The 27,662-nt window shown below is 45.4% G+C and overlaps 2 protein-coding genes across 2 annotated transcripts in view; one reads left to right on the top strand and one right to left on the bottom strand.

The window, feature by feature from the left end:
• Positions 1–27,662, bottom strand: part of LOC310873828 (chemerin-like receptor 1) — a gene marked incomplete at both ends in the record, with an annotated part of 592,518 nt that overhangs the window by 251,073 nt on the left and 313,783 nt on the right. The gene's annotated exons all lie outside the window — the stretch shown is intronic.
• On the top strand, positions 18–27,458 carry LOC310873246 (plastin-3-like). Its single transcript, XM_083785584.1, has 15 exons — positions 18–91; positions 2,334–2,485; positions 3,074–3,203; positions 6,339–6,471; positions 7,156–7,237; positions 8,433–8,598; positions 9,149–9,291; positions 18,137–18,232; positions 20,492–20,678; positions 21,692–21,770; positions 22,190–22,310; positions 23,006–23,136; positions 23,704–23,827; positions 25,979–26,103; positions 27,081–27,458. The coding sequence occupies exons 1-15, from the start codon at positions 25–27 to the stop codon at positions 27,211–27,213; spliced, it is 1,869 nt and encodes a 622-aa protein (XP_083641710.1). The 5' UTR covers positions 18–24; the 3' UTR covers positions 27,214–27,458.

The raw sequence follows: 27,662 nt of genomic DNA, 5'->3' as shown, positions 1-27,662 counted from the left end.
TCTCCGTCTCTCTCCAGTGTCATCATGTCGGAGTTAGACAAGATCAGCCCTGAAGAAATGGAGGAGCTCAGGGAAGCATTCGCGAAGATTGGTGAGTTGTGTGTGTGGTATGTGTGTGCGTGTGTGTGTGTGTGTGTGTGTGTGTGTGTGTGTGTGTGTACGTTAATAACTGTTACTGTGTACAGGTGTGTGCGTGTGCGTGTGCGCGTGTGTGTGCTCATGTATACTGAGTCACTGCTGTGCAAGCCAATATTGTTTCTGTACCAAAGCAACTCCAAGGTGTGTGTGTGTGTGTGTGTGTGTGTGTGTGTGTGTGTGTGTGTGTGTGTGTGTGTGTGTGTGTGTGTGTGTGTGTGTGTGTGTGTGTGTGTGTGTGTGTGTGTGTGTGTGTGTGTGTGTGTGTGTGTGTGTGTGTGTGTGTGTGTGCGTGTGTGTGTGTACGTTAATAACTGTTACTGTGTACAGAAATGATTGTGATCTGCGCGTGTGTATGTGTGTGCATGTGTAAGTAGATCAAAGGTTCCATATATCTTCAAATCTCAGCAAGAACATCTGTCTGTCAGCTGCTGCTTCACACGCACACATACTGCCCAGTGCCCACTGCACATGCACTCACGCACGCACGTTTTTCCCCAGCAGTAAAGGCGAGAAAGGAGAATAGAATGGATGTGTGAGAGTCTGTAGTGAGACAGTTCAGACTACAGACAGGACCTCTAAAAGCAGAACAGAATGGATGTGTGAGCCATTGGATACTAGGACTCGGGTGTGGCGGGTTTCTCCTGCTCAGATTACAGCAGCTTTCTGCTTGTATGAGGATGACATCATCACTGGTGTCACTATGACATCATCACTGGTGTCACTAAGTAATAAGTACATTTACTCATGTACTCTGTGCTTAAAGGACCACTTCAAGGACCACAGCATATATATTTCACAGATACAAACAGTAATGGTTTCATCTGCTGTTTCTACATTTAACAGATACAAACAGTAATGGTTGCATCTGCTGTTTCTACATTTAACAGATACAAACAGTAATGGTTACATCTGCTGTTTCTACATTTAACAGATACAAACAGTAATGGTTACATCTGCTGTTTCTACATTTAACAGATACAAACAGTAATGGTTTCATCTGTTGTTTCTACATTTAACAGATACAAACAGTAATGGTTACATCTGCTGTTTCTACATTTAACAGATACAAACAGTAATGGTTTCATCTGCTGTTTCTACATTTAACAGATACAAGCAGTAATGGTTTCATCTGCTGTTTCTACATTTAACAGATACAAGCAGTAATGGTTTCATCTGCTGTTTCTACATTTCACAGATACAGACAGTAATGGTTTCATCTGTTGTTTCTACATTTAACAGATACAAACAGTAATGGTTTCTACATTTAACAGATACAAACAGTAATGGCTTCATCTGCTGTTTCTACATTTCACAGATACAGACAGTAATGGCTTCATCTGTTGTTTCTACATTTAACAGATACAAACAGTAATGGTTTCATCTGCTGTTTCTACATTTCACAGATACAAACAGTAATGGTTTCATCTGTTGTTTCTACATTTAACAGATACAAACAGTAATGGTTTCATCTGCTGTTTCTACATTTAACAGATACAAACAGTAATGGTTTCATCTGCTGTTTCTACATTTAACAGATACAAACAGTAATGGTTTCATCTGCTGTTTCTACATTTAACAGATACAAACAGTAATGGTTTCATCTGCTGTTTCTACATTTAACAGATACAAACAGTAATGGTTTCATCTGCTGTTTCTACATTTAACAGATGCAAACAGTAATGGTTTCATCTGCTGTTTCTACATTTAACAGATACAAACAGTAATGGTTTAATCTGTTGTTTCTACATTTAACAGATACAAACAGTAATGGCTTCATCTGCTGTTTCTACATTTAACAGATACAGACAGTAATGGTTTCATCTGCTGTTTCTACATTTAACAGATACAAACAGTAATGGTTTCATCTGCCGTTTCTACATTTAACAGATACAAACAGTAATGGTTTCATCTGCTGTTTCTACATTTAACAGATACAAACAGTAATGGTTTCATCTGCTGTTTATACATTTAACAGATACAAACAGTAATGGTTTAATCTGCTGTTTCTACATTTAACAGATACAAACAGTAATGGTTTCATCTGTTGTTTCTACATTTCACAGATACAAACAGTAATGGTTTCATCTGCTGTTTCTACATTTAACAGATACAAACAGCAATGGTTTCATCTGCTGTTTCTACATTTAACAGATACAAACAGTAATGATTTCATCTGCTGTTTCTACATTTAACAGATACAAACAGTAATGGCTTCATCAGTGACTGGGAACTCAACGTCCTGTTCAAGGAGGTCAACATCACCATGCCCGGCTACAAGATCAGAGAACTGGTCCAAAAACTGGACCGTGACCAAGACAACCAGATCAACTTTGTGGAGTTCACCTCTGTAGGTAACACTAAGTCACTAACTCACTAACCAATCAACTAACTAATTAACTAAAAATCAGTGTTGAGTTCGCCTTAGAAAATTATTATCATTTCTGAGGGTCGCTATAGCCCCTCCTATACACAGGTTTAATTTTTGTCTTTATAGTTCAATGTTTGTTTTGTATTTATATTTATTTAAGTAAAATTGTATTAAAATTAAAACCTTTCAGATGACTCACTCACTCACTCACTCACTCACTCACTCACTCACTCACTCTAATCTAACTAATCTCACAACCCACTTGGTAACGATCAGATGTAGAAAGCAGAGTAATGCTGTTTTGTTTTCCCTTCCTACCAATCTTCTGAATTTGGATAGAAAGCCATAATTTTAACGGGCTAAAGTGCAATATATAATAGATGGTCCTTCTCATGTTCAAAGCTGTCTGTAAGGGAGGTGAGTGACCTCTGACCTGGGGTCCAAAATGGACACTAACGCGGCAGTATAACTCTTGTGTGTCTGCTTGCGTGTGTGTGTGTGTGTGCGTGTGTGTGTGCGTGTGTGTGTGTGTGTGTGTGTGTGTGTGTGCACGTCCCCCCCCCCCAGATCTGCCAGGACTTGAAGAACGACCATGTGGCTCAGGGTTTCAGGAAGGCCATCAACAAGAAGGAAGGCCTCCTGGCCTTCGGCGGCACCAGTGAGATCTCTAGTGAAGGAACTCAGCATTCCTGCTCCGGTTAGTAGGAACCAGGGGGGCAGTCAGACAGATATTTAATCAGGGGGGGGCAGTCAGACAGATATTTAACCAGGGGGGCAGTCAGACAGATATTTAACCAGGGGGGCAGTCAGACAGATATTTAACCAGGGGGGCAGTCAGACAGATATTTAACCAGGGGGGGCAGTCAGACAGATATTTAACCAGGGGGGCAGTCAGACAGATATTTAACCAGGGGGGCAGTCAGACAGATATTTAACCAGGGGGGCAGTCAGACAGATATTTAACCAGGGGGGCAGTCAGACAGATATTTAACCAGGGGGGCAGTCAGACAGATATTTAACCAGGGGGGGCAGTCAGACAGATATTTAACCAGGGGGGCAGTCAGACAGATATTTAACCAGGGGGGGCAGTCAGACAGATATTTAACCAGGGGGTCAGTCAGACAGATATTTAACCAGGGGGGCAGTCAGACAGATATTTAACCAGGGGGGCAGTCAGACAGATATTTAACCAGGGGGGCAGTCAGACAGATATTTAACCAGGGGGGCAGTCAGACAGATATTTAACCAGGGGGGCAGTCAGACAGATATTTAACCAGGGGGGCAGTCAGACAGATATTTAACCAGGGGGGCAGTCAGACAGATATTTAACCAGGGGGGGCAGTCAGACAGATATTTAACCAGGGGGGCAGTCAGACAGATATTTAACCAGGGGGGCAGTCAGACAGATATTTAACCAGGGGGGCAGTCAGACAGATATTTAACCAGGGGGGCAGTCAGACAGATATTTAACCAGGGGGGCAGTCAGACAGATATTTAACCAGGGGGGGCAGTCAGACAGATATTTAACCAGGGGGGCAGTCAGACAGATATTTAACCAGGGGGGGCAGTCAGACAGATATTTAACCAGGGGGTCAGTCAGACAGATATTTAACCAGGGGGGCAGTCAGACAGATATTTAACCAGGGGGGCAGTCAGACAGATATTTAACCAGGGGGGCAGTCAGACAGATATTTAACCAGGGGGGCAGTCAGACAGATATTTAACCAGGGGGGCAGTCAGACAGATATTTAACCAGGGGGGCAGTCAGACAGATATTTAACCAGGGGGGGCAGTCAGACAGATATTTAACCAGGGGGGCAGTCAGACAGATATTTAACCAGGGGGGGCAGTCAGACAGATATTTAACCAGGGGGGCAGTCAGACAGATATTTAACCAGGGGGGCAGTCAGACAGATATTTAACCAGGGGGGCAGTCAGACAGATATTTAACCAGGGGGGCAGTCAGACAGATATTTAACCAGGGGGGCAGTCAGACAGATATTTTGTGAAGCCACGAAGGAAATCGGGATTTCCTGAAAGTTCATATAATGGCCTGTTGTGGCGCTGTCTGTCATTGGGCCCAAAAAAACCCATAGCCCCATAGAAGTCCATGTATTTGGGCCCAACTTCACCTAGACTGTATTACCTTAATAAACATGGTCATGAATACTTTTTGCTTCCAGTCACTAGTTTAAAGTCTCATTTCTAATGTCATAATATTCTTTTTGGAAAATTATGGTCCCATTTATAAAAAACATGACCATAAAGTCGCGCATGTTCTGAGGGGCGTGGCTACCGTTACAGTCTATGATCGGGATTCCCCACCCACTCGAGTCAAAATAAAAACCAACTAAGAAGAAGGGGGGAAGTCCCGCCTCGTTGTCTGGGCCAGCCAATGGGCCAGCTGGGCCCAAACGGATCTAGAAAGATGGCGACTTACAATTCAAGGACTGACAGGCTTCATTTTACGTTCATGTCAGACCCGGGGAACGCTTTGTCCATATTTTTTACAGTCTATGGTAGGAATACAAAAACAGCCACACTTGTTTGAATGTGTCACAGTACTGGTTCTCACCACTGGTGATCCAAATTAAAACTCAGAGGTCTGTAAAGTGTTCAAATGGAACCAAATGAACCCTTACGGGTTACAAATGGATCTGTAAAGTGTTCAAATGAACCTGAGAGGGAGACAGTGTAGGAGAGACAGACAGCTGAGAGGGAGACAGCATAGGAGAGACAGACAGTAAGGACAGCTGAGAGGGAGACAGTGTAGGAGAGATAGACAGTAGGACAGCTGAGAGGGAGACAGTGCAGGAGAGACAGACAGTAGGACAGCTGAGAGGGAGACAGTGTAGGAGAGACAGACAGTAAGGACAGCTGAGAGGGAGACAGTGTAGGAGAGATAGACAGTAGGACAGCTGAGAGGGAGACAGTGCAGGAGAGACAGACAGTAGGACAGCTGAGAGGGAGACAGTGTAGGAGAGACAGACAGTAGGACAGCTGAGAGGGAGACAGTGTAGGAGAGATAGACAGTAGGACAGCTGAGATGGAGACAGTGTAGGAGAGACAGACAGTAGGACAGCTGAGAGGGAGACAGTGTAGGAGAGATAGACAGTAGGACAGCTGAGATGGAGACAGTGTAGGAGAGACAGACAGTAGGACAGCTGAGAGGGAGACAGTGTAGGAGAGACAGACAGTAGGACACCTGAGAGGGAGACAGTGTAGGAGAGACAGACAGTAAGGACAGCTGAGAGGGAGACAGTGTAGGAGAGACAGACAGTAGGACAGCTGAGATGGAGACAGTGTAGGAGAGACAGACAGTAGGACAGCTGAGAGGGAGACAGTGCAGGAGAGACAGACAGTAGGACAGCTGAGAGGGAGACAGTGTAGGAGAGACAGACAGTAGGACAGCTGAGAGGGAGACAGTGTAGGAGAGACAGACAGTAGGACAGCTGAGAGGGAGACAGTGTAGGAGAGACAGACAGTAGGACAGCTGAGAGGGAGACAGTGTAGGAGAGACAGACAGTAGGACAGCTGAGAGGGAGACAGTGTAGGAGAGACAGACAGTAGGACAGCTGAGAGGGAGACAGTGTAGGAGAGACAGAAAGTAGGACAGCTGAGAGGGAGACAGTGTAGGAGAGCGAGACAGTGGGGAGGGAGTGAGGGGGGTTTTGGGAAGAGCACGCACCACTGCAGTAACGGACGTGGATTGGAGGATGCATTAGCTAATTGTGTGTGTGTGTGTGTGTGTGTGTGTGTGTGTGTGTGTGTGTGTGTGCGTGTGCGTGTGCGTGCGCCTGTGCGTGTGCGTGTGTGTGTTTGTGCGTTGCAGAGGATGAGTGCTATGCCTTCGCCAACTGGATCAACTCGTCTCTGGAGAAAGACCCAGACTGCAAACATATCCTGCCCATCAACCCCAGCACCGACGCTCTGTTCCGGGCCGTGGGAGACGGTATCCTGCTCTGGTAAAGATCCCCCCCCCCCTAACCCAAACCCCGTCACGTTAATCCCCCCCCCCCTTCCCCCCCGTCACTTTCAAGTTTAACCACATTAAAAACTGGTCTGAATAACGTGTTCATTCCACTCGCTACGTCCGGCCGGGGAAACTCCCCCCTGTCCAGTGGAAACCTCGTATGAATCTGATCTCAGGTCAGAATGGGTTAACCCTAGAACATTAAACAGGGTGATTTTCAACCGGACAATTATGTTGATGTGATTTTCATAATGTTGCTGATGTCTGAGGTGGGTGGGTCTTTGGGTAGCTTAATGATGCTCGGTGACATCATAATGTTGCTGATGTCAGAGGTGGGCGGGTCCTTGGGTATGATGCTCAGTGACATCATAATGTTGCTGATGTCTGAGGTGGGTGGGTCTTTGGGTAGCTTAATGATGCTCTGTGACATCATAGAAGGTAGGTGTGTTTATATTAATAATAATAATAATAATAATTAAAACATCCCATACTCCAATAATGGGCAGATGATGCTAATTATCACTGGACCATTTTCTAGTTTGTTTTTAGAATATATATTTTTTAAATAACACTCACATTTTTCACAGATTTTTGCCCAGGTTTTTTCTTTTCTTCACGTCACGATTATTGAATGACTGTATAATGTTGCCATGTTGTTGTTATTGTTCATTTGCAGTAAGATGATCAACCTGTCTGTTCCTGACACCATCGATGAGAGGACCATCAACAAGAAGAAACTATCGCCTTTCACCATACAGGTTGGTTCACTAGCCCAGGTCCTCAACGAGTAAATGGTAAATGGTGCATTTATATAGCGCCTTTATCCAAGGCGCTTTACATAGATTGTGCATTACATTCACCCACCCATTCACATTCATACACCGATTGAGGCGGAAACCATGCAAGGTACCAACCAGCACATCAGGAGCAATTTGGGGTTCAGTGTCGAAGTGGACACTTCGACATTAAGACAGGAGGAGTCGGGATTCGAACCGCCGACCCACGGATCATTGGACGACCTGCTCTACCTCCTGAGCCACAGTCGCCACGAGTGGTTGGTTCACTAGCCCACGGGGCGGTCCGCAACGGGTTGGGACACCCGGAAATGCTTTGGCATTGTCGCGTGCCCCCCTCCTGCCCTGATCCCCTTCCCTACCCCAAATACAAATTGACCACTACAATAACCTTAATAATACTTACTTACTTACTTACGCCTTCTGCCCCTTCTGGGGCATAGGCCGTCAACAAGCGATCTCCAGGCATCTCTGTCTTGAGCTGTTACCTCCAGCTGGTTCCAGGTCGTCTTCACGGTCTTGATGTCTGCCTCCAGGTCTCTGCGCCAGGTGTTTCTAGGGCGACCCCTTTTCCGCTTGCCCTGTGGGTTCCATGTCAGGGCTTGTCTTATGATGGTACTCGCAGGCTTTCGTAGGGTGTGGCCTATCCATCGCCATCTGCGTTTCCTCATTTCTTCTTCCGCCGGAAGCTGGTTTGTTCTCTGCCAGAGTTCATTGTTACTGATGGTGTCTGGCCATCGGATGTGGAGGATCCTCCTTAATAATAGCGATAAATAAATACTGAAACCTGTGTACTATATGTAAACTCTTTATTTCCATTTTCCGGCCCATTCATTTGGCTGGAAACCGGTGCAACGTGATTAATGTAAAAATAGTTTAATCCGTGGCATCCCTATAATCTGGACGGAGTTACAGGACTTTGAGATATAGGGCAACAGTAATCTTATGATATTCAGCCGACTAAAACTAGACTAAAACTAAAACCATTTAGAACAAAATTCCGTTCAAAAGACTAAAACGAAATCCAAATGTGTTGTGATCGGTGACACGTGTGTGTGTGCTTGTGTGTGTGTGTGTGCGTGTGTGTGTGTGTGTGTGTGTGTGCGTGCGTGTGCGTGTGCATGTGCATGTGTGTGCGTGCGTGCGTGTGTGTGTTCAGGAGAATCTCAACCTGGCGCTGAACTCGGCGTCGGCCATCGGCTGCCACGTGGTGAACATCGGAGCTCAGGACCTGAAGGAGGGGCATCCTCACCTGGTGCTCGGCCTGCTGTGGCAGATCATCAAGATCGGCCTGTTCGCCGACATCGAGCTGAGCCGCAACGAAGGTAACGCACGCACGCACGCACGCACGCACACACACACACACACACACACACACAAACACACTTTCCGCATGTCTGGAACAGACTCCCAGAAACCTGCAGGTCTGCTACGTGCTCAAGTATTTCCAATCGCAAGCGAAGAAAAAAACCTTTCTGTACGTCTGTCACGTATACATGCCTTTCATTCTTTACTTCTTTGATGCATTACTTATTATTTCTCCTGCACTGGTCATTTCACTCTCTTATTTAAATGTTACTTCTTTTGTTTTGTTTTTTGTTTGCATTCAAATGTCCCTTTTTTTATATACACTTAATTTGCTTAATGTCATATGTAAATCACAGTGAGAGTTGGCCTTGTCGTTGTTGAAATGTGCTAAACAAATTAACTTGGCTTGCCTTTGCCGGGCCTAATACTATCACCGTGATTAAAAACAACATTGATGTCGCTCCCTCCCACAACTTAAGGCAGACTCATAGTCCTCTTCCTGTGTGTGTATGTGTGTGTGCGCGTGTGCGTGTGTGTGTGCGTGTGCGGTGCGGTGCGCATGTGTAGTTCTGGCAGCTCTGCTCCGGGAGGGGGAGGAGTTGGAGGAGTTGCTGAAACTCAGTCCTGAGGAGCTGCTGCTGCGCTGGGCCAACTTTCACCTCAGCAAGGCTGGCATGCCCCCCATCAACAACCTGAGCTCTGATCTTAAGGTAAAACAATTACCCTAACCCCCCCCCCCATCAACAACCTGAGCTCTGATGTTAAGGTAAAATAATTACCCTAATCCCCCCCATCAACAACCTGAGCTCTGATGTTAAGGTAAAACAATTACCCTAATCCCCCCCATCAACAACCTGAGCTCTGATGTTAAGGTAAAATAATTACCCTAATCCCCCCCATCAACAACCTGAGCTCTGATCTTAAGGTAAAACAATTACCCTAATCCCCCCCCATCAACAACCTGAGCTCTGATCTTAAGGTAAAACAATTACCCTAATCCCCCCCATCAACAACCTGAGCTCTGATCTTAAGGTAAAACAATTACCCTAATCCCCCCCCCCCATCAACAACCTGAGCTCTGATCTTAAGGTAAAACAATTACCCTAATCCCCCCCATCAACAACCTGAGCTCTGATGTTAAGGTAAAATAATTACCCTAATCCCCCCCATCAACAACCTGAGCTCTGATCTTAAGATAAAACAATTACCCTAATCCCCCCCCATCAACAACCTGAGCTCTGATCTTAAGGTAAAACAATTACCCTAATCCCCCCCCCCCCCATCAACAACCTGAGCTCTGATCTTAAGGTAAAACAATTACCCTAATCCCCCCCCCCCATCAACAACCTGAGCTCTGATCTTAAGGTAAAACAATTACCCTAATCCCCCCCCCCCCCATCAACAACCTGAGCTCTGATCTTAAGGTAAAACAGTTACCCTAATCCCCCCCATCAACAACCTGAGCTCTGATCTTAAGGTAAAACAATTACCCTAATCCCCCCCCCCCATCAACAACCTGAGCTCTGATCTTAAGGTAAAACAATTACCCTAATCCCCCCCCCCCATCAACAACCTGAGCTCTGATCTTAAGGTAAAATAATTACCCTAATCCCCCCCATCAACAACCTGAGCTCTGATCTTAAGGTAAAAATAATTACCCTAATCCCCCCCATCAACAACCTGAGCTCTGATATTAAGGTAAAACAATTACCCTAATCCCCCCCCATCAACAACCTGAGCTCTGATCTTAAGGTAAAACAATTACCCTAATCCCCCCCCCATCAACAACCTGAGCTCTGATCTTAAGGTAAAACAATTACCCTAATCCCCCCCCCCCCCATCAACAACCTGAGCTCTGATCTTAAGGTAAAATAATTACCCTAATCCCCCCCCCCCCCATCAACAACCTGAGCTCTGATCTTAAGGTAAAATAATTACCCTAATCCCCCCCATCAACAACCTGAGCTCTGATCTTAAGGTAAAACAATTACCCTAATCCCCCCCCATCAACAACCTGAGCTCTGATCTTAAGGTAAAATAATTACCCTAATCCCCCCCATCAACAACCTGAGCTCTGATGTTAAGGTAAAATAATTACCCTAATCCCCCCCATCAACAACCTGAGCTCTGATCTTAAGGTAAAACAATTACCCTAATCCCCCCCATCAACAACCTGAGCTCTGATCTTAAGGTAAAACAATTACCCTAATCCCCCCCCCCCCCATCAACAACCTGAGCTCTGATCTTAAGGTAAAATAGTTACCCTAATCCCCCCCCCCCCCCATCAACAACCTGAGCTCTGATCTTAAGGTAAAATAATTACCCTAATCCCCCCCATTAACAACCTGAGCTCTGATCTTAAGGTAAAATAGTTACCCTAATCCCCCCCCATCAACAACCTGAGCTCTGATCTTAAGGTAAAATAATTACCCTAATCCCCCCCCCCCCATCAACAACCTGAGCTCTGATCTTAAGGTAAAACAATTACCCTAATCCCCCCCATCAACAACCTGAGCTCTGATCTTAAGGTAAAACAATTACCCTAATCCCCCCCCCCCCCCCATCAACAACCTGAGCTCTGATCTTAAGGTAAAATAATTACCCTAATCCCCCCCCCCCCCCATCAACAACCTGAGCTCTGATCTTAAGGTAAAACAATTACCCTAATCCCCCCCCATCAACAACCTGAGCTCTGATCTTAAGGTAAAACAATTACCCTAATCCCCCCCCCCCCCATCAACAACCTGAGCTCTGATATTAATGTAAAACAATTACCCTAATCCCCCCCATCAACAACCTGAGCTCTGAAGTTAAGGTAAAATAATTACCCTAATCCCCCCCCCCCCATCAACAACCTGAGCTCTGATCTTAAGGTAAAACAATTACCCTAATCCCCCCCATCAACAACCTGAGCTCTGAAGTTAAGGTAAAATAATTACCCTAATCCCCCCCCCCCCCCATCAACAACCTGAGCTCTGATCTTAAGGTAAAACAGTTACCCTAATCCCCCCCCCCCCCATCAACAACCTGAGCTCTGATCTTAAGGTAAAACAGTTACCCTAATCCCCCCCCCCCCCATCAACAACCTGAGCTCTGATCTTAAGGTAAAATAATTACCCTAACCCCCCCCCCCCCCCCATCAACAACCTGAGCTCTGATCTTAAGGTAAAACAATTACCCTAATCCCCCCCATCAACAACCTGAGCTCTGATCTTAAGGTAAAACAATTACCATAATCTCCCCCCATCAACAACCTGAGCTCTGATGTTAAGGTAAAATAATTACCCTAATCCCCCCCCCATCAACAACCTGAGCTCTGATCTTAAGGTAAAAATAATTACCCTAATCCCCCCCCCCCATCAACAACCTGAGCTCTGATCTTAAGGTAAAACAATTACCCTAATCCCCCCCCCCCCCCATCAACAACCTGAGCTCTGATCTAAAGGTAAAACAATTACCCTAATCCCCCCCATCAACAACCTGAGCTCTGATCTTAAGGTAAAACAATTACCCTAATCCCCCCCCATCAACAACCTGAGCTCTGATCTAAAGGTAAAACAATTACCCTAATCCCCCCCCATCAACAACCTGAGCTCTGATCTTAAGGTAAAACAGTTACCCTAATCCCCCCCATCAACAACCTGAGCTCTGATCTAAAGGTAAAACAATTACCCTAATCCCCCCCCCATCAACAACCTGAGCTCTGATCTTAAGGTAAAACAATTACCCTAATCCCCCCCCATCAACAACCTGAGCTCTGATCTTAAGGTAAAACAATTACCCTAATCCCCCCCCATCAACAACCTGAGCTCTGATCTTAAGGTAAAACAATTACCCTAATCCCCCCCCCCCATCAACAACCTGAGCTCTGATCTTAAGGTAAAACAATTACCCTATTCCCCCCCCCCCCCCCCATCACAACCTGAGCTCTGATCTTAAGGTAAAACAATTACCCTAATCCCCCCCCCCATCACAACCTGAGCTCTGATCTTAAGGTAAAATAATTACCCTAATCCCCCCCCCCCCCCCCATCAACAACCTGAGCTCTGATCTTAAGGTAAAACAATTACCCTAATCCCCCCCCCCCCCCATCATCAACCTGAGCTCTGATGTCAAGGTAAAATAATTACCCTAATCCCTCCCATCAACAACCTGAGCTCTGATCTTAAGGTAAAATAATTACCCTAACCCCCCCCCCATCAACAACCTGAGCTCTGATGTCAAGGTAAAATAATTACCCTAATCCCCCCCCCCCATCAACAACCTGAGCTCTGATCTTAAGGTAAAACAGTTACCCTAATCCCCCCCCCCCATCAACAACCTGAGCTCTGATGTCAAGGTAAATAATTACCCTAATCCCCCCCCATCAACAACCTGAGCTCTGATGTTAAGGTAAAATAATTACCCTAATTCCCCCCCCCCCCCATCAACAACCTGAGCTCTGATCTTAAGGTAAAACAATTACCCTAATCCCCCCCATCAACAACCTGAGCTCTGATCTAAAGGTAAAACAATTACCCTAATCCCCCCCCCATCAACAACCTGAGCTCTGATGTTAAGGTAAAATAATTACCCTAATCCCCCCCCCATCAACAACCTGAGCTCTGATCTTAAGGTAAAATAATTACCCTAATCCCCCCCCATCAACAACCTGAGCTCTGATCTTAAGGTAAAATAATTACCCTAATCCCCCCCCACCCCATCAACAACCTGAGCTCTGATCTTAAGGTAAAATAATTACCCTAATCCCCCCCCCCCCCCATCAACAACCTGAGCTTTGATCTTAAGGTAAAATAATTACCCTAATCCCCCCCCACCCCATCAACAACCTGAGCTCTGATCTTAAGGTAAAATAATTACCCTAATCCCCCCCACCCCATCAACAACCTGAGCTCTGGTCTTAAGGTAAAATAATTACCCTAATCCCCCCCATCAACAACCTGAGCTCTGATCTTAAGGTAAAATAATTACCCTAATCCCCCCCATCAACAACCTGAGCTCTGATGTTAAGGTAAAATAATTACCCTAATCCCCCCATCAACAACCTGAGCTCTGATGTCAAGGTAAAATAATTACCCTAATCCCCCCCCATCAACAACCTGAGCTCTGATCTTAAGGTAAAATAATTACCCTAATCCCCCCCATCAACAACCTGAGCTTTGATGTTAAGGTTAAATAATTACCCTGATCCTAAAACCCTACTCTGGTATTGCCAGACTGTTTTCTAAGACCCTCTCGTACTGCCAGACTGTTTTCTAAAACCCTCTCGTACTGCCAGACTGTTTTCTAAAACCCTCTCGTACTGCCAGACTGTTTTCTAAAACCCTCTCGTACTGCCAGACTGTTTTCTAAAACCCTCTCGTACTGCCAGACTGTTTTCTAAAACCCTCTCGTACTGCCAGACTGTTTTCTAAAACCCTCTCGTACTGCCAGACTGTTTTCTAAATACTTCCGTCAGTCATTCAGTCTCTTATCATGAGTAAAACATGAAGCGGAAGTGGAGCCTCCTCCCCACTTCCTGTCTTTACAGTCAAATTAATCCTAATAATAATATCCTGCTATTTTTTCCTCTCAAAAATAGCAGATCTACAAGCTCGTAGCGCGGCACTGGATCTGCTATTTTCCAATAGCTAAAGTATAACATAATGGCTTGAAACACCAAAAGGGCTTCCCGCCCAGAATGGGTTAAACTCACGGTTTGTAAAAGGCATGCGGCCCACCCATCTGACCCCTTAACGGCCTCCCCAGTACCTGCTACTAACTGATCCATGCATTGGTGCAAACTGTGGCTTAATGCGGCCCGCAGGTTCATATCGGAATGCTGATATATTATTGATTTCAGCTGTTGCAATTCCAAACATGACCAGGTTTAATTACTTCAGTCTATATTAGTAGCTTCTTTTTTCCCCAATGTATTTTTATTTAAGTTCATGAAGTTAACTTAAGTAAACTAAACGCATTTGAAATAACGAGGGTTCCAATTAAAATAATAGCAAAAATAGCAGATCTACAAGCTCATAGCGCGCCACCGAGTGGCGCGCTACGAGCTTGTAGGTCTGCTATTTTTGAAAAATCGAAGAGCGACTGACATTTCTAGAATCTGATCTCAGGTCAGAATGGGTTAATCAGACCAGTGTGTGTCCAGTGGAAACCTCGTATGAATCTGATCTCAGGTCAGAATGGGTTAAAAGAATAGCAAAAAAAGCAGATCTACAAGCTCAAAACGTGCCACAATCTGACCACGTTTTGAGCTTGTAGATCACCTATGTTTGCTACTTGTGTCATAATATGACAAAGTAAGGCATTCATTACAAAAAAAAGTTAAATTAGGGAGATAAGAGATTTCTGCCCAACAGTAGCCTATATTATGCAACGTGGGCCTCTGAATCACCACAGTTTCCCACCCCTGAACTAATCATTAACACTGTGCATGCTGTTGACTGAAAAAAAGGCTTCTAAATCCTAACAGTTTTCTGAACAGTGGTTCTCAAACATTTTCATGTCAAGGACCCCCAGAATCATCTGTATCTGGCCACCGACCCCCATCTGGAAATATGTTGTTCCAGGGACCCCCACAGAAGCAAAGATTTGAGTTAAAAACGTTCGCTCTGAAAGAATATATATTCAAAGATTTGCGGCACATTTTCACGATTTTTCAAAAATAGCAGACCTACAAGCTCGTAGCGCGGCACTCTGTGCCGCACTATGAGCTTGTAGATCTGCTATTTTTCAATAGCTAAAGCATAACACAATGCTTTAAACACCAAAAGGGGTTCCTGACCAGAATGGGTTTGGCCCTCTGAATCATCAAAGTTCCCCACACCTGAACTAATCATTTAACACTGTGCATGCTGTTGTTGACGTAATAACCACGTGCGACTGACTGTGTGTCTGTCCGTCCTTGTCTGTCCTTTCATGTAGAATTTCCATTATTATCCTTTTCTGTCTCTCTGGTTTATGACTTCTCACTGTGTTTCTCTTCCATCCTGCCTCAGATAGGTGACTTCTCCAACTCGGTGAAGGTATCTCATCTCTTTCAATCTTCTTTTTCTTTTTCAGTCTCACTTTCACACGAGAACGAACAGAGCTCCAGAGAAAACAACCCGTTGTTGCATTCTCATGTTTTTATTCAGATTTTACACGACGACGCTGTAACGGGAGGGGGGGGGGGGGATGCTGTAGTGTGCATGCCAGGTCGCTAGGTGGCGTTGTGACGCACTGTCAGATAGAGCAGGCACGCATGCCGTATACTGGAACCACTTCCGTCCTACTTCCTATCGCAAGGCTCTTTGTTTACACCATGGAGTAATAAAAGGATAGAGACCGAACCGGAGCGTTAGCTATTAATTTCAATAGAAGTTGCTCAGTGGCGTTTTGAAGCACCCGAAAGACTGCCGGAAGTACAATTATAACTCAATGGCTCGAATGAGCGGGAAGTTTAGCCTATAGCATATAGCCCATCCGGGCTAACGCACATGACGTCATGAACGTCCGTCCACCTCCATGAAAGTGCTGCAATTCCACATTTCGCCAGTAGGTAGTGGCAGCGTCAACGTTGGATATCCTTACTGGGGGCTTGGTTTACATATATGGTTTACATTTACCATTGCAGAGGCTCGCTTCATTTGTATTTGTCGGATGAGTGAGGGCGAGGAAGCGCTTGCTCCTCCTAGGAACTGCAAATATCGCCTATGGCTCGGCACCGATGTAATAAACATTTATGCGATGTGATCCGACGTGAGCCACGATATGTCACACGTTTTGCGGATTCACCGATTGTCCCGTTCACATGGAGACGGGAGGAGACGGCGTTTTGGAAGATTTCCACTCTGGAAGGTGTTTTCACCTTTTTTGCGTTTTGACGTTTTCTATGAACGCCGTTCTTGTGTGAAAGTTCTCTGCATTCTGTCAACATAATCTATCTATCTCTATCTGTCTGTCCGAATGCCAGTCTTTATTTACCATTTGACTTCTCATTGACTTTTCAGAAAACATTCTGTTAGGAAAGAAACCGAAAAGAAAATCTGATGTTGTTTTAGGCAGCTGTTCTGTTCTTCAACATATCCTCTCTGTCTGCCAGGTGGAAACCTCGTTATGTCCAACATCTAATCTGTCAAATTAAAATATAGCCAAAAAGTAGCAGATCTACAAGCCTAAAGCATGTCGCTTGGCGGCACATTTGGAGATTGTGGATCTGCTCCTTTTGACGCTTTTGTGTGATGCTTTTGTGTGATCAATCAGGGCAGTGGTTCCCAAACTTTTTCATGTCGAGGACCCCCAAATCGACACGAATTAGCCCACGGACCCCCATTTGAAAAATATATGCCAGGGACCCCCATAAGAGAAGAGTGTTACGGCATCTCTAGCAGTGATTCTCAACCCGTTTAAAGGAGAATTCCATGCTAGAAAACTTTTTTACCTTTCTTACCTTTCTTTGTAGTTGTTACATCCTCACCAAAGAGGTCCAGGTGTTTTTTTGTGCAAAAACTCCTTATTGGCTATTTCCCCTACCATAAGCCCTCAATGAATTGCATTGAATTGAATGGGAATTGAATGGGGCTATGGGGTGTTGTGCTAATTCGCTTATTTCCATCTAAATAAGTAGTAAAGTGTGCCGCTTGGGATATTATTTACATTATGAAGAGAGGATATATACAAAGAAATTATAATTTTGAGCGATGGAAATAAGCAAATTAGCACAACACCCCATATCCCCATTCAATTCCCATTCAATTCAATGCAATTAATTTAGGGCTTATGGTAGGGGAAATAGCCAATAAGGAGCTTTTGCACAAAATAACACCTGGACCTCTTTGGTGGGGACGTAGCAACTACAAAGAAAGGTAAGAAAGCCTTTTAGTATGGAATTCTCCTTTAATTTCAAGGACCCCCCAGTTTGACATGCATATTAAAGTCTACATTTAATGGCATTTCTATCTCTGGGACCCCCAATTTATATCAGTTACAGACCCATAAGGATCCATAATTTTGTTCCAAACTATCATCTATAGCTGGGGACCCCCTTGAACTCCCTCAAGGACCCCTGGGGGTCCCCGGACCCCACTTTGGGAACCACTGAAATAGGGCGTTAATTTACGGGGGGGAAAAAACCCTACAAAAAATTAAAAAATATATGCAGATTTGAGGTTTCTGTCTGACAGCAACGATATCTACAATTTGAAGTGGGAAGTAACATGTGCTTGCATTTCCTGTGTGTGCGTGTGCTTGTGTGTGTGCGTGTGCGTGACTGCGTGTGCGTGACTGCGTGTGCATGTGCGTGACTGCGTGTGCGTGACTGCGTGTGCTTGTGTGTGTGCTTGCGTGTGCGTGACTGCGTGTGTGTGTGTGTGTGTGCTTGCGTGTGCGTGACTGCGTGTGTGCTTGTGTGTGTGCTTGCGTGTGCGTGACTGCGTGTGCTTGTGCGTGACTGCGTGTGTGTGTGTGTGTGTGCTTGCGTGTGCGTGACTGCGTGTGTGCTTGTGTGTGTGCTTGCGTGTGCGTGACTGCGTGTGTGTGACTGCGTGTGCGTGTGCGTGACTGCGTGTGCGTGTGCAGGATTCCAGGGCGTACTTCCACCTCCTCCAGCAGATCGCTCCTGACGGCAGCAAAGAGGGCGTCGCCCGGATCCAAATCGACATGTCCGGTCTGAACGTAAGTAAAGTGGGCTGGTCCATCATTCTGGTTTTTACTGGTTCTCTGATAGTAAATGGTGCATTTATATAGTGCCTTTATCCAAGGCGCTTTACATAGATTGTGAATTATACATTCACCCATTCACACACACATTCACACACCAATTGCGGCGGAAGCCATGAAAGGTACCAACTAGCACATCGGGAGCAATGTGGGGTTCAGTGTCTTGCTCAAGGACACTTCGACATGTAGACAGGAGGAGGAGCGGGGATTCGAACCACCGACCCATGGATCATTGGACGACCTGCTCTACCTCCAGTCGCCCCTAGATAGTCGCCCCTAGATAGAGCACCCAAAAACCCTGAACTGTTAACATTCAGTAGATTTTCTGTGGTCTGGGGTTTTCTGGCTCAAACAAGTGATCTGATTAATAATAATAATACAACTTTATTTGTATTTGCACCTTTCATGACATGAAATGCAGCTCAAAGTGCTTTACAGAGCAATGGAGAAAGAATGAAAAGAAAAGCCTGCCTGTCGAAGGTACAGTGGGAGTTTGTTCCATGCCGTCGGCCCGTAGAAGCAAAAAGCTGCTTCCCCGTATTTTTGACCTAAACAAAACTTAAAAGAAAAAAAAAAGAAAATGAATGTCATGAAACATTTTAACCTCATTCCTATAATTGGTTCTCACTAATGCACATATACGACAGCTGTGGTTGAGTCAGGAAACGCAAGACGACGTGAAGTAGCATTTTATGCATCCCGCTGTGCCTTGAAATACAACACAAACTCGGTGCCCGTGTATCGATTAGGTCATAAATATGCTCTCAGGCGTCCTTGTAGAATGATTTTTATGTAACCCACATTTACAGTGCGGGACATTTTGTTGAGCACTTAACTCTAAAAATATCCCTGAGCGCACTACGGACAGACGGGTGCATTAACAGAAACGGTGTGCATCGTTCAAAGGTTCCACTGGGAACATTATTAAGCCTTGTGTTCAATGAGTGTCATGTTGTTCAGCGCTGCACAAAGTACTCCAACACTTGAGTCAAAGTATACAGGTCTATAGATACTCATAGGCCAAAGTTGTACTTGAATATTGGGAGTACACACTGCTCAAAAAAATGCTCAAATTGTCCATACAATACAAATTTTGAGTGGTGCAACCACTCCTACAACCAGCAATGTCCGTGTACACCTATGCATGTATGTATGTATGTATGTATGTATGTATGTATGTATGTATGTATGTATGTATGTGGTCATGTACCCATGTGGTCATGAGCACCAGTATATGACTATAGGGTACCAGTAGGGGGCGCCAGAAACAGAGAGAGGGCTAGTGCTGCAATGTTGCCTGCTAATGAGAGAGAGAGGTGGTGGTGGTGGTGGGGGGGGGGGGGGGGGTTATATATATATATATCAATGCATTGATGTATATTGAAATGTATGATATCCTAGTTAAAAGAAATCACACATTTTCTGTCTCAAAAAATGAATCAATAATAGTGAAATTAGTCGATCTACAAGCTCCCAGCGTGTCTTAGCGGGGGCGTGTTGTGATCGGGTAGAGCTGCTAACTCCCTAGAAATGTAGTGTTTGTCGGTTTGGGCAGACGTCAAATTTCTCTTTTGGCTCTCGAGATAAAATCAGCACTTCTGTTGAGTGAAACTGTTCGGTTATATAGGCCACACACACACACACACACGCACGCACACGCACACACACACACGCACGCACACACACACACACACGCACGCACGCACACACACGCGCACACACACACACACACACACACACACACACACACACACACACACACACACACACAGCTAGCTGTGTGTGTGTGTGTGTGTGTGTGTGTGCGTGCGTATCCTGTCATTCAGTGCCAGGATGAGGTAACAACGCTTAAAACAGGCCAACGGGAAACGGGAAGTTCAGCTTCCATTCTGTCCCACGAATGAATTCATTAATTACATCTTACATACACAGGACATAAACAAACATCTATAGTGCAAGAAAAAGAAGTGCAAGTAAGTGAAGTGACAAAACAGTGCAATACAGTTCAAGGTCAGCTGTTCAGCAGCCTGACTGCCTGGGGGTATAGAAACTGTTACTGAGACGGGTGGTGCGAGATTTGATGCTCTGGTAGCGTTTTGTAGATGTGGTGTAGATGTTGTGGAGACTGGGTCATTCTGTGCTGCCGATGATTTTAGCTGCTGTTTTAACGGTCCTCTGCAACCTGTCCCCCCCCCCCCCCCCCCCCCTCCCCAGGAGAGGCAGGACCTCCGCAGGGCAGAGTGCATGCTGCTGCAGGCGGACCGTCTGGGCTGCAGACAGTTTGTGACCCCGGGCGACGTGGTGAGCGGGAACCCCAAACTCAACCTGGCCTTCGTGGCCAACCTGTTCAACAAGTTCCCTGCCCTGGAGAAACCCGAGAACCAGGACTTCCATCTAGCAAGTACGGAGGAGAGGATCGCACGCAACGCAACGCACGCAACGAAACGCACGCACATGCACGCGCGCGCACACAGTATACACACACACACACACACACTTCTTTTTGTTGAATATTTTGTTTTTATTTTCAATTTTTCACAAAATACACAGAACACTCGTCCACAGCCCTCCCCCCTCCCCACATACAAACCCACATACCGTACATAGAAGACAACACAGTTAAAGCATAATAACAACAATAATATTATACAAAAAACGTGGAAAACAAACAAAAAACTAAACTAAGCTAAACTAAACTAAACAAGAAGAGACTAATCTACTATACAGAGAAAATTGTTTCCGGAAGCAATCTATCCAGACTGAGATAGCTATAACAATTCTGATACAGGACAAAGTCTCCATGTAATTCAAATAGGGCTATATAGGGCGCACACACACACACACACACACACACACACACACACACACACACACACACACACACACACACACACACACACACACACACACACACACACACACACACACACACACACACACACACACACACACGTCACACACACACACACACACACACACACACACACACACACACACACACACACACACACACACACACACACACACACACACACACACACACACACACACACACACACTGTATGCACATATAAGCACACATGTACATAACTCTGTGCTGCATTGAATCACCATGGTTCTACCCCCATCTAGTGAGCAGTGTTGGTATTACACATCAGACAATTCCCCAACTACTGTATCTGTCTCTCAATTGTTTAAATTCAATGACATTGTGCTTTATTGGCATGACAAGCATTCTTATGTTGCCAAAGCATTCATATGGAAAAAAAAATGATCATAAGAAGACAAGTTTACTTAGATTAGGTTGTTTCGATCCAATCGTTTTCGTATTTCTTTTGTTTCTGTCGATTAATAACTTGGTTGCTCTCTCTCTCTCTCTCTCTCTCTCTCTCTCTCTCTCTCTCTCTCTCTCAGGTGAGACGAGAGAGGAGCGAACGTTCCGCAACTGGATGAATTCTCTAGGCGTCCAACCTTATGTCAACCACATCTATGGGTTAGTACAGTAACCACATATATGGGTTAGTACAGTAACCAAATCTATGGGTCAGTACAGTAACCACATCTATGGGTAAGTACAGTATTGTTTTTACACTATTGGCTATTTTTCATTCACCCATCAACGCCAAAAACGATGAATGCATTTGTCCGCAGACCACCATCTGTACATGCTTTGTGCCATGTTTTGTGCCATGCTTTGTCCCTCCTTTCTTTCTTTCTTCCTTTCTTTCTTTCTTTCTTTCTTTCTTTCTTTCTTTCTTTCCCTCGTCCTCCAAACACAGACGTCTTCAAATGTTACTCAATAGGATCAGGCAGTTGACGAATAACGTTCATCGTAGTTTCAGTCAACGGCATTAACACAAACGTGTGTGTGTGTGTGCGTGCGTGTGCATGCCTGTGTGTATGTGCCCACAGTGACCTGATGGATGCGTTGGTGATCCTCAAGCTGTTTGAGATGAGCGGCGTTCCGGTGGACTGGGAACACAGGGTCAACCGTCCTCCGTACTCCAGCCGAGGAGGAGGTAAGATGAAAAAGGTAAGATGGCGGGTCCGTGTATTTTATGGCCATTTTAATTCTAATTTTGTATCTGACAAACGGTATTCAGAATACGGTTTGGTGTTCTGAATACTGTTTGTCAAATATACGAGGACGTCCCGTACTAACATATGTGGATGATGATGATAAGAGCCCCCTTCACACTGTTTCACAAATCACACATTAACCCCTATAAATGTCTTCTACATCCTGACAGTTTTCTGAAAAAGCTATGTTTCTATGTCAGTCGTTCTTCGATTTTTCAGAAATAGCAGACCTACAAGCTCGTATCGCGCCACCCGGTGGCGCGATATGAGCTTGTAGATCTGCTATTTCTAAATATCTAAAGCACAACATGATGCTAACACCAAAATGGGTTCCCGTTCTCATACAGTTTTCATACAAAAGTATTCAGTTGTGGGAGTTTGTGTTTTTCTTTAATCCATTTAATGATGAAGTATATTAACAGGAGCTTGTGGCTAAATAATGAACACGGGTACAGCTATTTGTTACGAGGGGTCAGGTTCGGTATTACCCGGTGCCAATTGCGCCTTTTTTGACGCCTTTTTTCGTATGTACCTCCACCCGACCGACCCGATGAAGCCTTACCATGCCTTTGAACAACCACTAGATGGAGGCCAATGAGCTAAAGTGTGTGTGTGTGTGTGTGTGTGTGTGTGTGTGCGCATGCACAGATAGAGAATTGTAACTATGCGGTGGAAGTGGGGCAGTCGGTTGGATTCTCATTGATTGGGATCCAAGGAACCGACATCAATGACGGCAACGAGACGCTGACCCTCGCTCTGGTGTGGCAACTCATGAGGAGGTAACACACGCACCGCACGCACGCGCAAACACACGCGCTTGAAACGGTGGGTTTCAAGTGCTGTGAACTGACTGTGGGTGTTGTTGTGTTGAGGAGGTCTGAGTCGCTGCCCACCTGCTCAGTCAGGAGGGTCATGAAATATAATGTCCCATGAATTAATCACACCCACACACACACTCTGCCTCACACACATCTGCTGCATGCAGTACTGGCCCTCAAACACTACGGCGGCGTTGTTGTTGGGGAGGTGAAAAAGACAAAGGAAACACACAATATCACTCGCTGGCAGGGTGCCTGAACAGTATAGGAAAACATCCAGCGAGCTACCCCGCGTCCGAAACGGTTGAGAAATGACAGATTTACCGTGTGGAGGTCCCTGGAACAACATATTGTCAGATGGGGGTCGGCGACCCTGAATCTTTTATCATTGTTTTTCGGTGTGTGTGTGTGTGTGTGTGTGTGTGTGTGTGTGTGTGTGTGTGTGTGTGTGTGTGTGTGTGTGTGTGTGTGTGTGTGTGTGTGTGTGTGTGTGTGTGTGTGTGTGTGTGTGTGTGTGTGTGTGCGCAGGTACACTCTGTACCTCCTGGAGAACCTGGGCGATGGCGAGGCAGCAGGAGATGAGCTGATAATTAACTGGGTCAACAAGACCCTGGCGGAGGCTGGCAAGACCTCCTCCATCCACAACTTCAAGGTTAGATATTACCCATTCTGACCTGAGATCAGATTCATACGAGGTTTCCACTGGACACACACTGGTCTGATTAACCCATTCTGACCTGAGATCAGATTCTAAAAATGTCAGTCGTTCTTTGATTTTTCAAAAAATAGCAGACCTACAAGCTCGTAGCGCGCCACTCGGTGGCCACTCGACCAGGCCCGACCCGACATTTTAGGGCCGGGTCGGGCCTAAAATCTATGCTAATTAGTCTGGCCGGGCCGGGCCTAGTGCCTGATCAGTTAGGGCCCAGTTAGGGCTCTCTCTCTCTCTCTCTCTCTCTCTCTCTCTCTCTCTCTCTTCACGGCGCAGGCAGGCAGCAATGCTTACTTTACGCAGATGACCTGCTGCTGCTGTCCCCAACCAAGGAAGGACTACAGCAGCAACTCGATCTCCTACACAAATTCTCCCAGACATGGGCCCTGACAGTGAACCTAACCAAGACTAAAATCATGATATTTCAAAAAAGGCCCAGCCGCCAAAACCACCAATTTTTCCTAAATACAATCCCACTAGAACAAACAAAAAACTATACCTACCTTGGCCTAAACATCAGCAGCACAGGGAACTACAACCAAGCTGTAAAGGACCTGAGAGACAAGGCAAGAAGGGCATTCTATGCCATCAAAAGAAACATCAAAATAGACATCCCAATTAAAACCTGGCTTAAAATACTGGACTCCGTGATAGAACCAATTTCCCTCTATGGTTGCGAGATCTGGGGACCATTAGCAAACCATGACCTTGAAAAATGGGATAAACACCAAACCGAGACCCTACACACAGAATTCTGCAAATCCATTCTCCGTACCCAGCGAAAAACACCAAATAATGCATGCAGGGCAGAATTAGGACGATACCCACTCATAATCAAAATAAAAAAGAGAGCACTTAAGTTCTACAACCACCTAAAAGAAAGTGACCTAGATGCACTCCATAACAAGGCACTCACACACAGTGAAACTCTAGAGAGATGCCCCCTCAGCCAGCTGGCCCTGGAACTCCGGGCATAAACACAAACAGAGCCACGAGATAGAAAACCCATTGGACTAAACCAAATTATAAAACAGCAAAAGGAAAACTATCTGACACATTGGAAAGAAGCAACACAAAAGCAGAGTAAACTAGAATGCTATCTGGCCCTAAACAGAGAATACACAGTGGCAGAATACCTGAGCACCGTGACCGTTCCAAAACAAAGAAAAATCTTAACTAGGTACAGACTCAGTCTCGCGATCGAGAAAGGCCGCCATAGGCAGACGTGTATCCCGAGAGAAGACAGACTATGCACCCACTGCACACTAAATGAAGTGGAAACCGAGCTACACTTCCTAACCATCTGTCCTTTGTACCAAGACATCAGAGACACATACTTCCCACAGATTACAACCACACACACAGATTTTGAAAACATGACCAATGACAAAAAAATCCCATATCTGCTGGGCGAAGTACAACAATGTGCAAACACAGCAGCAAGATTTGTGAGTTGCTGTGATAGGAGAAGGATATCAAATGGAACACAACCACCCTAAAGACTAATCATTGTGTATATTCCTGCACTATACCTGCATCGAGTGACCTGGGTACATAGAATTTGATCTATTGAAGATTCTGACCTTCAAATGTACATAATTTTTGTATTGATTGTATTGCTGTATTGTTCTTTCTGCTTTGGCAATGTAAACGTATGTTTTCTCATGCCAATAAAGCCCTTTGAATTGAAATTGAATTGAGAGAGAGAGAGAGAGAGATATTTAATACCACGCATCGGAGCGGCCGGCCGGGCCCTCCCACCCCTGCAGGGCCTGAGGCACTGCCTTGCCTATATCTCCGCGCCTGAGTAGATTCCAGATTTCATAGATAGCATCCTAGACTTGTTTGACAGCTCTATCATCAGTGTTGTCAATTTAGATTTTTCCTTTGTGTTTGTGTTTGTTTGGTTACACATGATTCATGTAAAAGGGTATTTTCAGATGTTTAAAAAACCTTCTTCCAGGACAAGGAGATTCATATTCATCCACTGAAACCTTCTCCCCCAGGACAAGGAGATTTATATGTATCCACTGAAACCTTCTTCCCAGGACAAGGAGATTAATATTTATCCACTGAAACCTTCTCCCCCAGGACAAGGAGATTGGTACCAGCATTCCAGTTCTGGAACTCATCGACGCTCTCCAGCCAGACAGTGTGAACTTTGACCTGGTCAAGAGAGGAAGTCTGTCAGAAGAGGACAAACTGGACAACGCAAAGTAAATGACCTTCACTAGACGGAGAGGAGAGGAGAGGAGAGGAGAGGAGAGGAGAGGAGAGGAGAGGAGAGGAGAGGAGGGGTTTTCTTGTAGTCCCGTAAAAATGTACATCATAATGTGCCTCATTAAGTCATATTGTCTCTTTATTGTTAACACCCCGATCGCCCAGGACAAAGTTTTATCCATAGAGACGACGATTATTGATATCAAAACGGATCGCATCGCTCCACAGCCTGTTGCGCAAAAGTCGATGTTGCGTAACAGTGGGACGTCATCGAAAATGTTTAGCCAACGAGAACGAAAATCTTAAAACGTGAATAACTCGCGATCTAAATAATCCCGTCCAATTCTACGAAAAGACCATGTCTTAGACGGCCCACCGTACGTGGTCCCGTCACCAGTGGCGTGCACAGACATTTAGAGGGGCAGGTGCTCAAGTGAAAAAAAAGGGCACCTTGTGCAGCGCATTTTGGGGCGGGAACCCATTTTGGTGCTTTATAGCTATTGAAAAATAGCAGATCTACAAGATCTTTTTTTTTTATCGAAGAACCACTGACATAGAAACATATAGCTTTAGTTTGTGGGGACCTAAATAATATAGTAGAAGCGTGTTTTATCAAGATTTGTCACCATGGTCCACACACTACAAATTAAGAAAAAAAATAAAACGTTTTTGTTTTGTTTTTTTTAAGAGCAAATTTGCACCCCCTAGTGTCTATCTGTGCACACCACTGCCCGTCACTAGTCGTGATAGAATCAATCGTACCTCCCGTTGTTGTCGATCGGCTCTAGAGTGTTTTGGCTACATTTAGCTGCTACAGCCACATCCGGGATAACATCCGGGATAACATCCGGTCCGTCGCTAAAAGTGCTCCGCTGCTATAAATCACTGGGCGCTCTGATTTAATGGATTAAATAACTTTTTTTTTAAATTAAGTACAGTAAGTATAACTGTTGTATTTATTGTCTTTCTTCAGGTACGCGGTTTCCATGGCGAGGAAGATCGGCACGCGGGTCTACGCTCTGCCAGAGGACCTCGTGGAGGTCAACGCCAAAATGGTCATGACCGTGTTCGCCTGTCTGATGGGCCGGGGCATGAAGAGGGCGTAGAAACCCGTCTGGTTTAGGACTGTACTACTAGGCACCATAAAGTTTAACTCTACATATTTTTTTACACGTACACGCGGGTAGCCGTGGTTATGAAGCGTTATTCATAGTCTGATTTATCGGTGGTGAGGTGACCACCGAACTACAACATGACATCACTGAGCCGCGGTGAAGAGCAAACCACTCTCTCTCTGTTTTTACTCACCACCGCTCCACGTTATCACAGCTCCGGTGGTCACCTCACCACCGGAGCGGTGGTCACCACCTCACCACCGGAGCGGTGGTCACCTCACCACCGGAGCGGTGGTCACCTCACCACCGGAGCGGTGGTCACCTCACCACTGGAGCGGTGGTCACCTCACCACCGGAGCAGTGGTCACCACCTCACCACCGGAGCGGTGGTCACCTCACCACCGGAGCGGTGGTCACCTCACCACCGAAAATCCAGACTA

Source organism: Protomyctophum parallelum, assembly GCF_964188405.1.
Source record: "Protomyctophum parallelum genome assembly, chromosome: 16".
In the NCBI taxonomy this organism is placed as follows: Eukaryota; Metazoa; Chordata; class Actinopteri; order Myctophiformes; family Myctophidae; genus Protomyctophum; species Protomyctophum parallelum.
Note: the sequence above shows the minus strand (reverse complement) of the source record. Positions and strands in the feature narration are given on the sequence as shown.